Source organism: Columba livia, chromosome 19 (assembly GCF_036013475.1).
Source record: "Columba livia isolate bColLiv1 breed racing homer chromosome 19, bColLiv1.pat.W.v2, whole genome shotgun sequence".
NCBI lineage: Eukaryota > Metazoa > Chordata > Aves > Columbiformes > Columbidae > Columba > Columba livia.
The window spans coordinates 8,806,823-8,819,357 of record NC_088620.1 but is presented as its reverse complement, the minus strand read 5'-3'; the positions used below and the strand labels follow the sequence as shown (position 1 = coordinate 8,819,357).

Here is a 12,535-nt window from a genome sequence, read left to right as displayed (position 1 = left end):
TAACATGGCTGTTCCCAGTTTTTGTTTGCAAGAATACACCATTGCCACTCAGGGGGTGTGATTTAATTCATGCACGTTCTTGACCTCGTTGGTGTCCAGGCGAAGGTGACGTCAATCCACTTCTTGACGCATAGACATGTCACTGAAAACCTAGGAAAAGAAAAACGGAGCTCCCTGAAACGCTTCCATCTGCAATATTGCAGCAGCCCGTGTTTGTTTAGGCATCCGAGATGTTATAAGTCACTGCTGCAAGGTACATAAAATCCACCTCAGCCTCTCAAACCATTTTACCTTCTGCCTGTAGCTCTTTAGAAGCTATTCTGTGCCTGATTCTGGTTCGAAAAATTCAAATCAAGGCCCCCAGTGAGATGCTAGAAATATTAATAATACTGCTGATGATAATATCTTCCATTTAGCAATGTATTTCAAAGTGAAATTCATCTCTTTTTCTAGAGACAAACATGCCACAAACATACAGGCTTGTTTTAGTCTTTGGGGAAATAGAAGTAGAGAAGCTTAAAGCAGGCTATAGTAAATTTGCCATCAAAATTTACCAGCCCCAAGTGTAAAATCTCCGCATTCAATAGAAAGAGCTGATGAATAGCAGCAAAGAGATTGCGTTTTTTTCCATTTTCAACAACAGGAAGGTGCCTGAGGTGCGTGGAATTTCACACAACTCTTTGAAAAAGCAAATAGCATTTGCCAAACGAAGTTTTTACCTCCCAAAGTGCCAGGAGGATGACGGTGTGTTTGCCCTGTCTGCTTGTCAGTCGAAGGGCTGATGCACCACGGGGAGGGTGTGTGGTATATGCTCTATAACCAACCTGTTGCTTCCTTGCTTGTTTATTTAGATGAATATTGAGTCGGTGGGTGTGGGACGGGATGGGATGATCCACCAGCACGGATCTGGATGTGCATGGGGTGCACTGTATCGCCTTTTGCTTCTGTTTGTCATTGACTCTGCTCTTTCTTTGTCTTCTTCTTGCTGGAATCTCTCTCTAGGAGTTTCATGGGGTAATATGTTATTCCTGTCTCTTCCTGCACTGTTATGCCTGTCAAACGTGTGTACACACACTTGCCACTGTGGAAACGACCCATGTTACACCCATCGCATCGACTCCTTTGTCCCTTTAATGCTCATTATTCAGTGAAATGTATTTTCCCTTAACAGTCCTCATTCATCCTAATTTTCTTTAAGTAGCAGATAGAAGCCAAATAGAGCAGAGAGTCAGAAACTATAAGAAGCAGGTATTTTGTACCAAAAAGATTTGAGGGGATGACTTAGTGGGTACATCTTCAATGTGTGAGTTGCAAATCTTAATAACTAATGAAGCAGTTTTACTCTCATTCAGAGAATTGCATGTCTAAACTGCATTAGCAGTGCTTGGAAGCTCCAGGCATAATTTTGTGCAGTTTGCGCAACGTGTCTCAGCCTGGATTCAGGATTCGGCACCTGAGAATGGAGAAAAACCTTTGACATGAAAACATAGCGTAGGGAGATTATCGAGAGGTTGGCAGGAGGGATTTGTAAAGGAGAAGGCAGCAAAAATTGCATTTAACCATTTGCAGGGAGGCGGCGATTTTGTTGTCGGTGCCGTACAGAGCAGATAACCCAGAATGCCATGAAAAGGATGGAGAAAAGGTCTTTGACGCGCTCCAGGAAATCGGGAGCTTGTTTCTTCCTTCTGTCTAGGAAAGCAGGTCGCTTAGACCCGGGCAGAGGATGGCTCTGTGCTTGGGCAGAGTTGCGTGGCCTCATTTACCTTTCGGTGCAGGAATTCGCTTTCTGCTTTGGGGATTACGGGCAATCGCAAAAGGCGGCGACTCCACCCTGCTCTGAATATTTGATGATGTGACTCCAAAAGGCCCATGTTACATGAAATCAGAGCTGCTGGCAGCGTCTGCAGAAACAAGAAGCTTCCATTTTAAAGGACTATTAAATTTTAAAGGATCTTTTATTTATTAAAGGAAAAAAGGCCGCACAAAGCTCTTTTCAAATATTTGAAATGTTTTAAATAAATGAGCAGCAAACTGCCCCAGAAAAAAAAACCCAGAACTGGCCTAATGCGACTAGAAGTGACCTAATGCTTTTATTTTTTTGTCCTTGTGATGTTCTTTTTTAAAGTCACCAGCCTTCTGTTTGCTGTCTGTCTTTATCCTGCTTGCTCTTTTGAATTTTGTAGTTGTTATTTTGAGGTCACCCAAGATCTTGTTCTTCCGTAGCAATCTATTTTTGTTGTGAGAAATATTCTGGTCACATGTGTGCTCGTATACACCTTTTGACTGAACCCCAGTTCCATCTGGACCTTTTATTTTGTGGGACATCTGGCTTTGTACTAGAGTGGCATAGAAAACAATATTTGCGGAGGCGCCTCTTCCGAACGCCAAAACCAATTCTTAAGGTCTTATTTGACAGGCTGGAATATTTGCGGAAGATCCATTTAATTAAAATGCAATTTGCAGCACTGTAGTTCAGAGTACCAGTCTGTTGAAAAAGCTTTCTCCTATAGCAGAAGCCTTGCTGTGGCAAGAAATAAATGTGGTTTTTCAGGATGCTCTATATGACTTAGATCATAAATCCCATTAACATTTAATTGCCTCATGCTCTTTATTTGCTTAGGTCTGAAAAGAGGGGGGAAAAAAAAGCAATTAGCCCTTCTTAGTGTCCTTCATTCATGCAGAAGGAATTTTGCAGGAGTGGAGCTGCCTGCCTGTCACCTCCAAGCTCTCACTGCAGTCATCATCTTCCTCTCCCATACACCCAGGAGGAAAGATTTGCTCTTCCCCACCTCTTCACTGGTCCCCAGTAGGTCTGTTTAACCTTCCTGGAAATATTAAGTCCACAGAGGAGTCCTGAACTAGCTCATTCAGAGCCAAAAATTGTCTCTGTTCTTGTCTTGAACTTGCCTTCCAGGACACCAGTCGTCATTTAGCTCAAACACACGGCAGCACACTAAGCGGGTGTTCAGGTGTCCGTGATGAGGAGCACTGGAAGGTGCTGTGCAGAAATACTCTGTGGTTCTGCCTGATCCTAGGTGAGGGCTGCTGAGGTTTATCAGCTCAGTTCCTACCGGCCAGTGGCTATGCTGCTAAGCCAGGCTTGTGTGTGTTAATCTACAAATCAGAAATGTGGCCACAAAGGATTGAAAATGGAATATATTTCTGGGTCAAGATGCCCTGCCTCCTACATACCAATTTTTTTCTCTCCTGTTTCCCCAACCACATCTCTCAACCCTCTCACCTTCACTCTTCTTCTCTCATCTCTACTTTCCTCAGCTCCTGCCTCTTTCAGGCTGGACATGAGGAAGAAATTGTTGTCCCTGAGGGTGGTGAGAGCCTGGCCCAGGTTGGCCAGAGAGGTGGTGGATGAACCATCCCTGGAGACATCCCAGGCCAGGCTGGACGGGGCTCTGAGCAACCTGAGCTGGTGAAGATGTCCCTGCTCATGGCAGGGGGGGGCACTGGGGGAGCTGGGAAAGTCCCTTCAACCCAAACCGTTCTGTAATTTGGTGATTCCTCATGCCCTCCTGCCCTGCCTTCTTCACCCAGTTAAACCCCAAATCACTGGGCTACCTGGAGCAAGTTGACTGCAAGGAGAGCCAAGGTGATGGACATGTGCTTGGTGACCATCAACCCTGGGGACAGGCTGGCCAAGCCAGGTGGTTTCTTGTTCCCAGTAACCTATTTCCCCTTCTGCTCCCCTCCTGCCACTGACTGTCCTCCCCAAGAGGCTGAATTAGTTGTTCTGCAGCCAGGACATTGCTAAGGACCAGCCAAAGCTGCCTGGGGAGCAGAATCGTAGAATCAGAGGATAGTTCAGGTGAGTAGGGGAGCTCCAGTTGGGCCGGCCCAGCAGGGAGTTGCGGTGACAGAGAGGCCAGGGCAGGGACCGGTGCTTGATAGGACATGGTGATTTGAAAGCAAGTGTGCAAAGCCAAATGTGGGCCAGATCTTCAGATATGCTAAAACATGAAGAGAAAGACAGAAAAAGTTACGGTGGTTGTGTCTGCTTCATCTGGACCAAATTTAAAGGGTCTCTAATGTGAATTGAAAATTATTTCTTCTAAATGTCTAATAGTTATTCTGCAATATTAAATCAGTCCTGTAAGTCCATGAGTGTTAGCTCAACTACCTGAATTTACAGACATGTCAGGTTCCAGCTGTGGCTGATTAAAATGGCCCTAAAGCAGCCCTGAAAGACAAACCAGAGAGAGGAGGTAAATCTCTCTCTTCTTCCCCCTCTTTTCCATTTCTATTAAATCATGTGCAAAGGCAGCTTGTGTTCAATGTCTGTATCGTTCAGTTAAAACCCATGGCCCTCCAAAAATCCCTGTGTCTGGCTGCTTATTGGATTTCAGGACAACTGTCTGTTAATTGGAGGAAAAGATCAGAGATGAGACAGGAATGCGTGTTTCTAGGTTGCAGATTCTAGTCCACTGTTAGCATTGAGTAGTACAGTATTAATATTGAGATACTAGTCTTTTAGAAGCAGATAGAGTGCAGAAAGTCACGTCTGGCAGGGTGGGGGGAAGCTTTGCAGTCCACGGCATGCACATACATCTTGTGGGAGTCTTGGGTTAGTTATTTGTGTTTCTATTGCTTTCCTGTTGGAGAAGATAAATGTTTAGCAATGTGAAGGAGTTTAGAATAGGTAGATCAGCATCTGCTCAACGTGTTGTCCATTCACGCCTGTGTTACTCCAGTACCGTCTCAGACCCAAACCTAGAGTCATGAATAAAAACCCTATAGAAGATTTTCATCCCATTTTTCACTTCATGCGAAATGAAGGGGAATGTCATTGTTTTGCTGTTGCATTGGAAGAAGATGTAACTGTGTCTTGGAAGGGGGTAAAATACAATTTTTTAAATTTATTTCGGAAGTGCACGAGGAAGTAAACGCTGTAAAAACTTCTTAGTGGTAACAAGAGGAGTGATCTCAAGTCTTGCACAAAGTTTTAATCAAAACCTGAAGCCTGCATGCTTAAGTGGGAAGTTGCCCTAGCACTGCTCTAGGCATGTAATATGCCGTCATATTACATGTTCCCGCATGGATTTGGTAGCATGTCTTCCGAGAGAGACCCAAGGATGAGGCTACGGGCATGGAGAGCAGGAGAGCAGCTCTGGTCCCTTGGAGACGCTCCAGTTCCCTCTGGGCATAAATGTCTCTGCCAGAGGAGTGCAAGAAGCTCACAGAGAAACGTCCTCCTGTCTCACCCAGGTGTCTGGGAGGGACAAGAGCCACGTGTGACTTGGGATGAAGGTACTGAGCCTCCTTTGCTGGTGGCCGCAGCCGGTGTGTGTTGCTGCCCTGGCTTGGACCCTTGTCTGGGTGGGGAGTTGGGGCAGGAAGGTCACCAGATCCTGGGTGACGCTTGGTGGCCTCAGCGAGGTGACCGAAGGCTGGAGAGCGTGAGTGGCTGAACACGAGGACCATGTCCTGCTCCAGCCTTCCTCCCGCACACGGCTCAGGTGGGCATCCCTCTGCAGTCCTCACCAGTACTGGGCATCCCCGGGGAGGATGGCGCCCAAAAACTGAAAAAAAAACATAATCTCTCACACACACACACACAAAAACCACCACAACCAAAAACTCACCGAGCATCTACAGATGTTCCAGTGAATGACCTGAGGACCAAACTCTTCCCTCTGTTGTTCTTGTGCCTTTTGTCCCTTGCAGAGGAACCAAAGGCAAGGACATCAACACCATCAAGTCCCTGCGAGTTCTGCGGGTCCTGAGGCCGCTGAAGACCATTAAACGGCTGCCAAAACTCAAGGTTAGAGAATACCCACAAATCTTTCCTTCTCTCGAGGTTTGTAAACTGATCTGACTGGAAGCTGATGGTCTAAACTTAATCCAAGTTATTTTTGTTCCTTTTATTTTTTTTTTCTATTTATCTGTTTGCCAGATTTATAAGAATAGCTGTGCAGATGTTTAGTAAATGTCAAACAATTATTTCTTTTGCAAACACTGTGTGCAATATTATGAATTATTGTGAACCCACATTAAAATCAAACTTCTAAAAAACACAAAAAAATGCAAATAAATTGAATTACAGTTTGTAAGTGTGATGCTTTTAATAGTGATCCAAGAGAAATAGGTTTTGAAGCGTTTGACTTTCCCTAGAGAAATTAATATGAATATTGCCAGATTTTCCACAGGCTGTCTAACAAGAAATGGCATTGCTATATGAGGGTTTTTAATCTGTTCATCTTTTCTGTTAAAGAATATACAGTGCAGGGTTTTATAGCAGTACCCTTTCATCTCTAGAATACTAAGTCATCTAGTAAAATAAACGTAATGGTTGTTACTTATACAACTCCATTTCAAGAGCACTTTGAGATACAGCCAACCCCTGGAAGCAAAGAATGGAAGGAGTTACAAAATTTAATCATTTCTGAGTTTGGGGGACTCTTGGGTACCTGTTATAGAAGGTCTTTGTGTTGGCATCAGTGCTTGCAGGCTCTGTTCTGTGAGAGATGGAGAAAAAGCGATGGGGGTTTTTGCAATGGTGAAACTCTGGTAATTCCTGTTTTCACGTAGTGGCACGTCAAAATCAGGGCTAGCTGTTTTATAGATGTACTTTTGTCCTTACCCTCTATTCGTCCTTAAATAATTTTGATTTTATGCATGTTTATGCCTGCTAAATTTATCTCAAAAGATAAGGAAGAGTAATGTTGAGCAATGTAGAAAATGGTCTTTATTTGCTTAGAAATTTGAAATGTACAGCTCTTAGGTCACAAAACATCAACCGTAGCTTAGTCCTACACTAGGACGCCGATTGCTCGCTTTTCATTGAATGTCTTCCTTATTTTCAAGCCTTTTTACAGAGTAATTTTACCTCTTCTAAAGATGTATTCAGAAATCCTTATGTGAAGCAGAAGACATATTCATATGGTTTGTCTTCAAAATTATTTCATTTTCTTTTTCCTAGATGTGGTCTTGTACGCAACAATCAGCATGGTTAATTGGCTGATTAGGGACATTGCCAGTGTTTTAATTCAGGATTTCTGGGTTGTGTCAGGAGTGTAATTTTGTGAATTATTCACCTCTATTCGGAGGAACTGGAACACTATTGTACGAACCCCGTGCTTGGGCAGTAAGGCTGCTCAATTTCTATTTATTATGACAAACTTCTCAGACTAAAATTAAACTGCAAATTTCTTGTAACAATGAATCAGTGACTAATAACCAAATAATAAATGTATTTGAGAAGTTCATTGCAGGGAGTTCAGAACTGACATATGCTGACTAGATTAGTCACATTTTCTTTTGATAGACAGTACATTAGAAAGATACTATTCAAAGCATTTGGTTGGTTTGTATCTGGTATATTTTCTTCATTATTCGAACAGTTCAAATAACGATCAACGAGTGACACATTTGATGACTTTTTACCTGTGCACTGGGAACGAATTAAGCAGATGTAGGAAGCCAGTGAGATTTCTCACAGCTCGAGTATGACTCTTGGTCAAACTCTTGGTGTGCAAGTCCATGGAACCATCCATGGGTTGTAGGTTGAGTTGTTACTTCCAAATCTAGTGAGCTGTTCGATGCACTCTTCTCTCGACCCCTGACCCTTGTTCTTCTCTGTCCCCAGGCTGTCTTTGACTGCGTGGTGAATTCCCTGAAGAACGTCCTCAATATCCTCATAGTTTACATGCTCTTCATGTTCATTTTTGCTGTCATTGCTGTGCAGCTCTTCAAAGGCAGATTCTTCTACTGCACGGATGAGTCGAAGGAGCTGGAGAAGGACTGCAGGTACACGAGGAAGAGTGTGACCAGCGGGTCGAGGGAGGTTTATCCTCCCCCTCTACTCTGCCCTGGTGAGGCTGCATCTGCAGTTCTGTGTCCAGTTCTGGGCTCCCCAGTTTAAGAAGGACAAGGAATTACTGGAGGGATTCCAGGGGCAGGCTACAAATGGTCTGGAGCGTCTTTCTCCCCACCAGCTGTCCCTGGTCCTTCTCACATTAAGTTGCTGAGAGGTCTGGAGCACCTTTCTGATGAGGAGAGGCTGAGAGAGCTGGGGCTGTTCAGCTGGAGAAGAGAAGTTGAGAGAGATCTTATCAGTGCTGATCAATATCTCAGGGTGAGCATCAGGAGGATGGACCAGACTCTGTCCGGTGGTGCCCTAACACCAGGGTGAGGGGCAATGGGCACAGACTGAAACACAGGAGGCTCCATGTGAACATGAGCAGAAACTTGTTTGCTGGGAGGTGCCAGAGCCTGCCCCAGGCTGCCCAGAGCGGGTGTGGAGTCTCCTGCTCTGAGACATTCAAACCCCCCGGACCCAGCTGTGTGATCTGCTCTGTGACCCTGCGTGAGCAGGGCTGGGCTGGGGATCTACAGAGGTCCCTTCAGCCCCAACCAGCCTGTGATCCTGTACGGCTGGGGGCAAGGGTTGGTGGGGGGAACTCAAACTTCCTCTGGCAGCAGCATCTCTCTTAACTGTACCAAAACTGCGTTGGTTGCATATCTGCTGAGCTTGAGGTCTCTCCTGTAAATCCCAGCAATGCTTCAGCACAATTACCCTAGAGGTGAATTTTCCCTTTTGTTGTTTTAATAGCTGCATTGTTCCCAGCTCTGATCTAGCAAATACTTACTCAAATGCTTAATGATACAGGGGAGAGGCTTCTTTTCCCAGGGAGGGCTAGGTGTGATTGTAAGATAAAGAGTTTTTGAAGGTATGGGGTGATTCATTTTTCTACCTGCTGCCTTGATTCTTAAGGCTTGTATGAATTAAAAAAACATAATGAATAAATAACCAGAAGTGAGTCGGGTAGGAAGTTAAAGAGCTCCCAATTAGCTAGAAAAGAGGTCAGTATTTGAATATGTTAAAAGCCCTGTCATGCTTTGTCCTTTGCAGTAGGTTGTCAAGGTGTTTTACTCACTGCAATGTGCTTCTTTCTCACTCCCCTTTTGTCTTGGCACCCAAACCGCATCCTCAGCACCAGCCAGGTCCTCCCGTGTCACCCCTCTCCTGCCACCTTGCAAGCACAGGACACGTCCCCGGTGGGATCACCTGCATGCAGCAGCCGTGGAGGCTGTCGCTGCAGTTCTTCCTTGCAATAAAACTGATATATTACAGAAAGAAATGTGAAACCATATAAGAACATGGAGGGGAACTTTCCATATGCCAGGTCCCTTGGCCCGTCAAAGCAGGATCCAGTTAGGAGCTGGATTCAACTCTGAAGTAGGAGCCAGACACTTTTCTCCATCAAGCAGCAGAGTCTTCTATAGGGTCAGATAATTTAAGGGCCAGCCTGCTGTTAATTGCCAGCATTTTCCTAGTGGATAAATGTCCTGATTATGATTCCTTTAATTTCTAGACTTCAGGTCCAGTTCCTGTGGCTCAAAATGTCTGAGAAAATGGTCTTTACTTCTATTACAAACCTAGGGGCTGTCTTTTTGTTTGTCTTTAATACATAGTGCTGTCAGACTCCGCTGCTGGGGCTTTTCATCGCTCCTCAGTGAGTCATACGCAGTGGCTGATTTGGTTTAGTTGTCTCATTTGTTCCGAATCCCTGTTTATCTTAGGGGTCAGTACCTCGATTATGAAAAAAACGAGGTGGAGGCGCAGCCCAGGGAATGGAAAAAATACGAGTTCCACTACGACAACGTGCTCTGGGCTCTGCTGACGCTCTTCACTGTGTCCACGGGCGAAGGGTGGCCCACGTGAGTACCCGGGGCTGGTAGGGTCAGTGATCGCGCAGGGAACAGCAGCTTCCACAGCTCTGGGGGACACGTGGACGGCAGGTGACCTGTGAAATAAGAATAGTCTTTTATCAACTGAGCTTTTAGTTTCCCGTGTGTGATTATTGGGTGAATCAGCAGGCAGGGCTCTGCGTTTTTCTTGACGTTCTTCTGAGCTTGCACAGGGATGCGTAGGGAGTTTTCAGTACTTACTAGCTCACTTGCTGCGGTCTTTTGGACTTGCACACCTTTCTCAGGTGTAAAATTGATAATGGGAATGCGAGAAAATGTGGGGAAAAAGTATTGTGATCTATGCTGAAAGTATGCTGGGTGTGACAGTCCCAAAATTATATTTACTGTTCAGCACATGACTTTATTTTGGCACGCTTCCCTGCTGGGACACATGGAGTACAATTCACAGTCAGGGTTTCTCCATGGCAGGCCTTCCCTCTCCTCCACATTCAGCTATTTCATAAAATAAAGAATAAAACATGCAGCATCAGTCTTCCTTCTCCGGTCCCTCACTGTGTTCCCCTACTCAGAGATCATCAACCCCTTTATTTTCCCACCTTTACTTCATCCCTGTTGAGCTGAGAAGAGAAGCCAGATCTGACTGTATCCTCTCCCCTCGGCCAGGGGGATCAGTGGATCTGGACACAGCAAATCTCCATCATTCTGCAGAATGGTGAAAACAAGGGTTTCCCTAAAAATATCCTCATGGAAGACTTCTTCCCAGCCATAGGGATGGGAGTGAGTTTGACCTGAGCATATGTAGAAAACCCTCCATGTGAGTGAAGGCCAGTGAGCGACTATCAGGGTGTCATTGGTGCTTCACACGGATTTCATTGACTTGTCTTCTCTCTTTGCCCTTGATTGCAGCGTGCTGAAGCACTCGGTGGATGCCACCTACGAGGAACAGGGTCCCAGCCCTGGCTACCGAATGGAAATGTCTATCTTTTACGTGGTGTATTTTGTTGTCTTCCCTTTTTTCTTTGTCAACATCTTTGTGGCGTTAATCATCATCACCTTCCAAGAGCAAGGAGATAAAGTGATGTCAGAGTGCAGCCTTGAGAAAAATGAGGTACCCGCATCTTCTGAATCCAGAGTTGGGGGCTCAGAGCACCTTGATATGGTTGGAAGCCAAATCCTCATCCCTCCTGTGCCGTGGGGGCTTTAGAGCATTCGGTACCTGAGGGTGTAGAGACCAAACAAGTTACAGACCATTCCAGCTTTTGCATAAAAACAAAACCGGGGAGAGCCCTTGAAAGCTGCACGTTAATAAACACTGTCACACATCTCCATGGACTAAACCTCTGCTTCAGAGTGAATATAGACTTACGTCTTAGATCAAGCATGTACATTTGAAAGGAGACAGATATATTTGGCTTTTTAGAGTCATCAGGAATCAAATGGAACAATTGCTGCTGCTCCGCAAAGGAACAGTCCTCTGGCCAGGCTGCTCCTGTTGCCTGGCTGAGATGATGTGCTCCTGATGGCAGCCAAAATTAAGACCAGGGCAAGCACATACGAGGCTTTTCTTTAACGCCCTAGCAAAAAAACCCATCATTTTCAGCTCAGGAACCTCCTGAGTTGCACGTGCTTTGTCTTTAGTTAGCAACATCTGTGTATCTTCCTTTGTGGATGTACCCAGTTTCCTCCTGAGCTCATGCAGATTTTTAGCATCTGCCATATTCTTCCTCTGCGGTCCCACAGCCTCAGTGGCCTATTGTGCAAAGAACCATCTCTTTTCATTTCTTTTGAAACTGGAACCTGATTTTTGATGAAAAGAGATGACTTCTTACTCAATTCTTAATTAGTGCATTGTTTGCCTATGTGAATAAAAAGTCCAAAATAAAGCAGAATATTTAGAGGTGCTTTATCCACATTATTTTTCAATAGAGCAGAAAATACTTTTGCACTAATTTAAGACTTTGAATTTTTATCTAAATCCAAAATGAAAAAATGCTTCACAATCAAAACTTCTTGTGGGTAGAAACCAATTTTTAATGCAGTTTTATTCTCATAATGATGTGAACAGAAATAGCCAACTAATGGAGTCTTTGAGAGTTCACCTAGTAATGTTTATTGGATAATTTATTGGTTGAGTTCAGTTCACATTTTATGAGATGTTATTAGCTGGACAAGTTTGGCTGTGTGTGAGAGCATACCTGGGTTTCACAATACTTTATTTTAAATGTAGATAATGTCTTTACATATCCTCCAGTTTCTACAATTACATATCAGGAGGAATTGGCAGAGGGTTTTCTGAGTGTGGGTTCCCCCTGCATGGGAAGGGATGGGGCTGCCATGGAAGGCGCTCTCCTAGGATTGCACAGGCCATAGGAGTGTTGTAGGGTTTAAAATATCAGTGAATACCCAAAATCGATTATAATTTAAGGATCCTGTGTTGCGTTTTACAGGGGGAGTCAGTGCTTGCATCATGTCTGAGAAACTCTTAAAAAACCACCCTCCACTACCACTTGTTCTCCCAACAATGTCCTGAGTGATAGAGACTGCCAGCCCTGTTCTTGTATTCTTTTCATCCCATTTTTGTTTTGTAGAGGGCCTGCATAGACTTCGCCATAAGTGCCAAGCCACTGACCCGCTACATGCCGCAGAACAAGCAATCCTTTCAGTACAAGATGTGGAAATTCGTGGTGTCCCCTCCCTTTGAGTATTTTATCATGGTCATGATTGCACTCAATACCATTGTCCTAATGATGAAGGTTAGTGGCATGTTACTGAATCTTTGCAATTTGGGTCTAGTGAATGTGGTGTCTGCCGGAGAGGCTTTGTACACTCGCCTCTTCTCATCTGCCTGATGTTTTTAAGATGCCTTGTGGGA

The 12,535-nt window shown here is 44.6% G+C and overlaps 1 protein-coding gene across 16 annotated transcripts in view; it reads left to right on the top strand.

Moving 5' to 3' along the window:
- CACNA1B (calcium voltage-gated channel subunit alpha1 B) overlaps positions 1-12,535 on the top strand; it is a 277,816-nt gene that overhangs the window by 211,211 nt on the left and 54,070 nt on the right. For all 16 annotated transcript variants that reach the window (XM_065035994.1, XM_065035985.1, XM_065035997.1 and 13 more), the window contains 5 exons: positions 5,677-5,773; positions 7,598-7,758; positions 9,535-9,672; positions 10,570-10,771; positions 12,252-12,416. In XM_065035994.1, the coding sequence (XP_064892066.1) occupies positions 5,677-5,773; positions 7,598-7,758; positions 9,535-9,672; positions 10,570-10,771; positions 12,252-12,416 (763 nt within the window). The remainder of the gene's footprint in view (positions 1-5,676; positions 5,774-7,597; positions 7,759-9,534; positions 9,673-10,569; positions 10,772-12,251; positions 12,417-12,535) is intronic.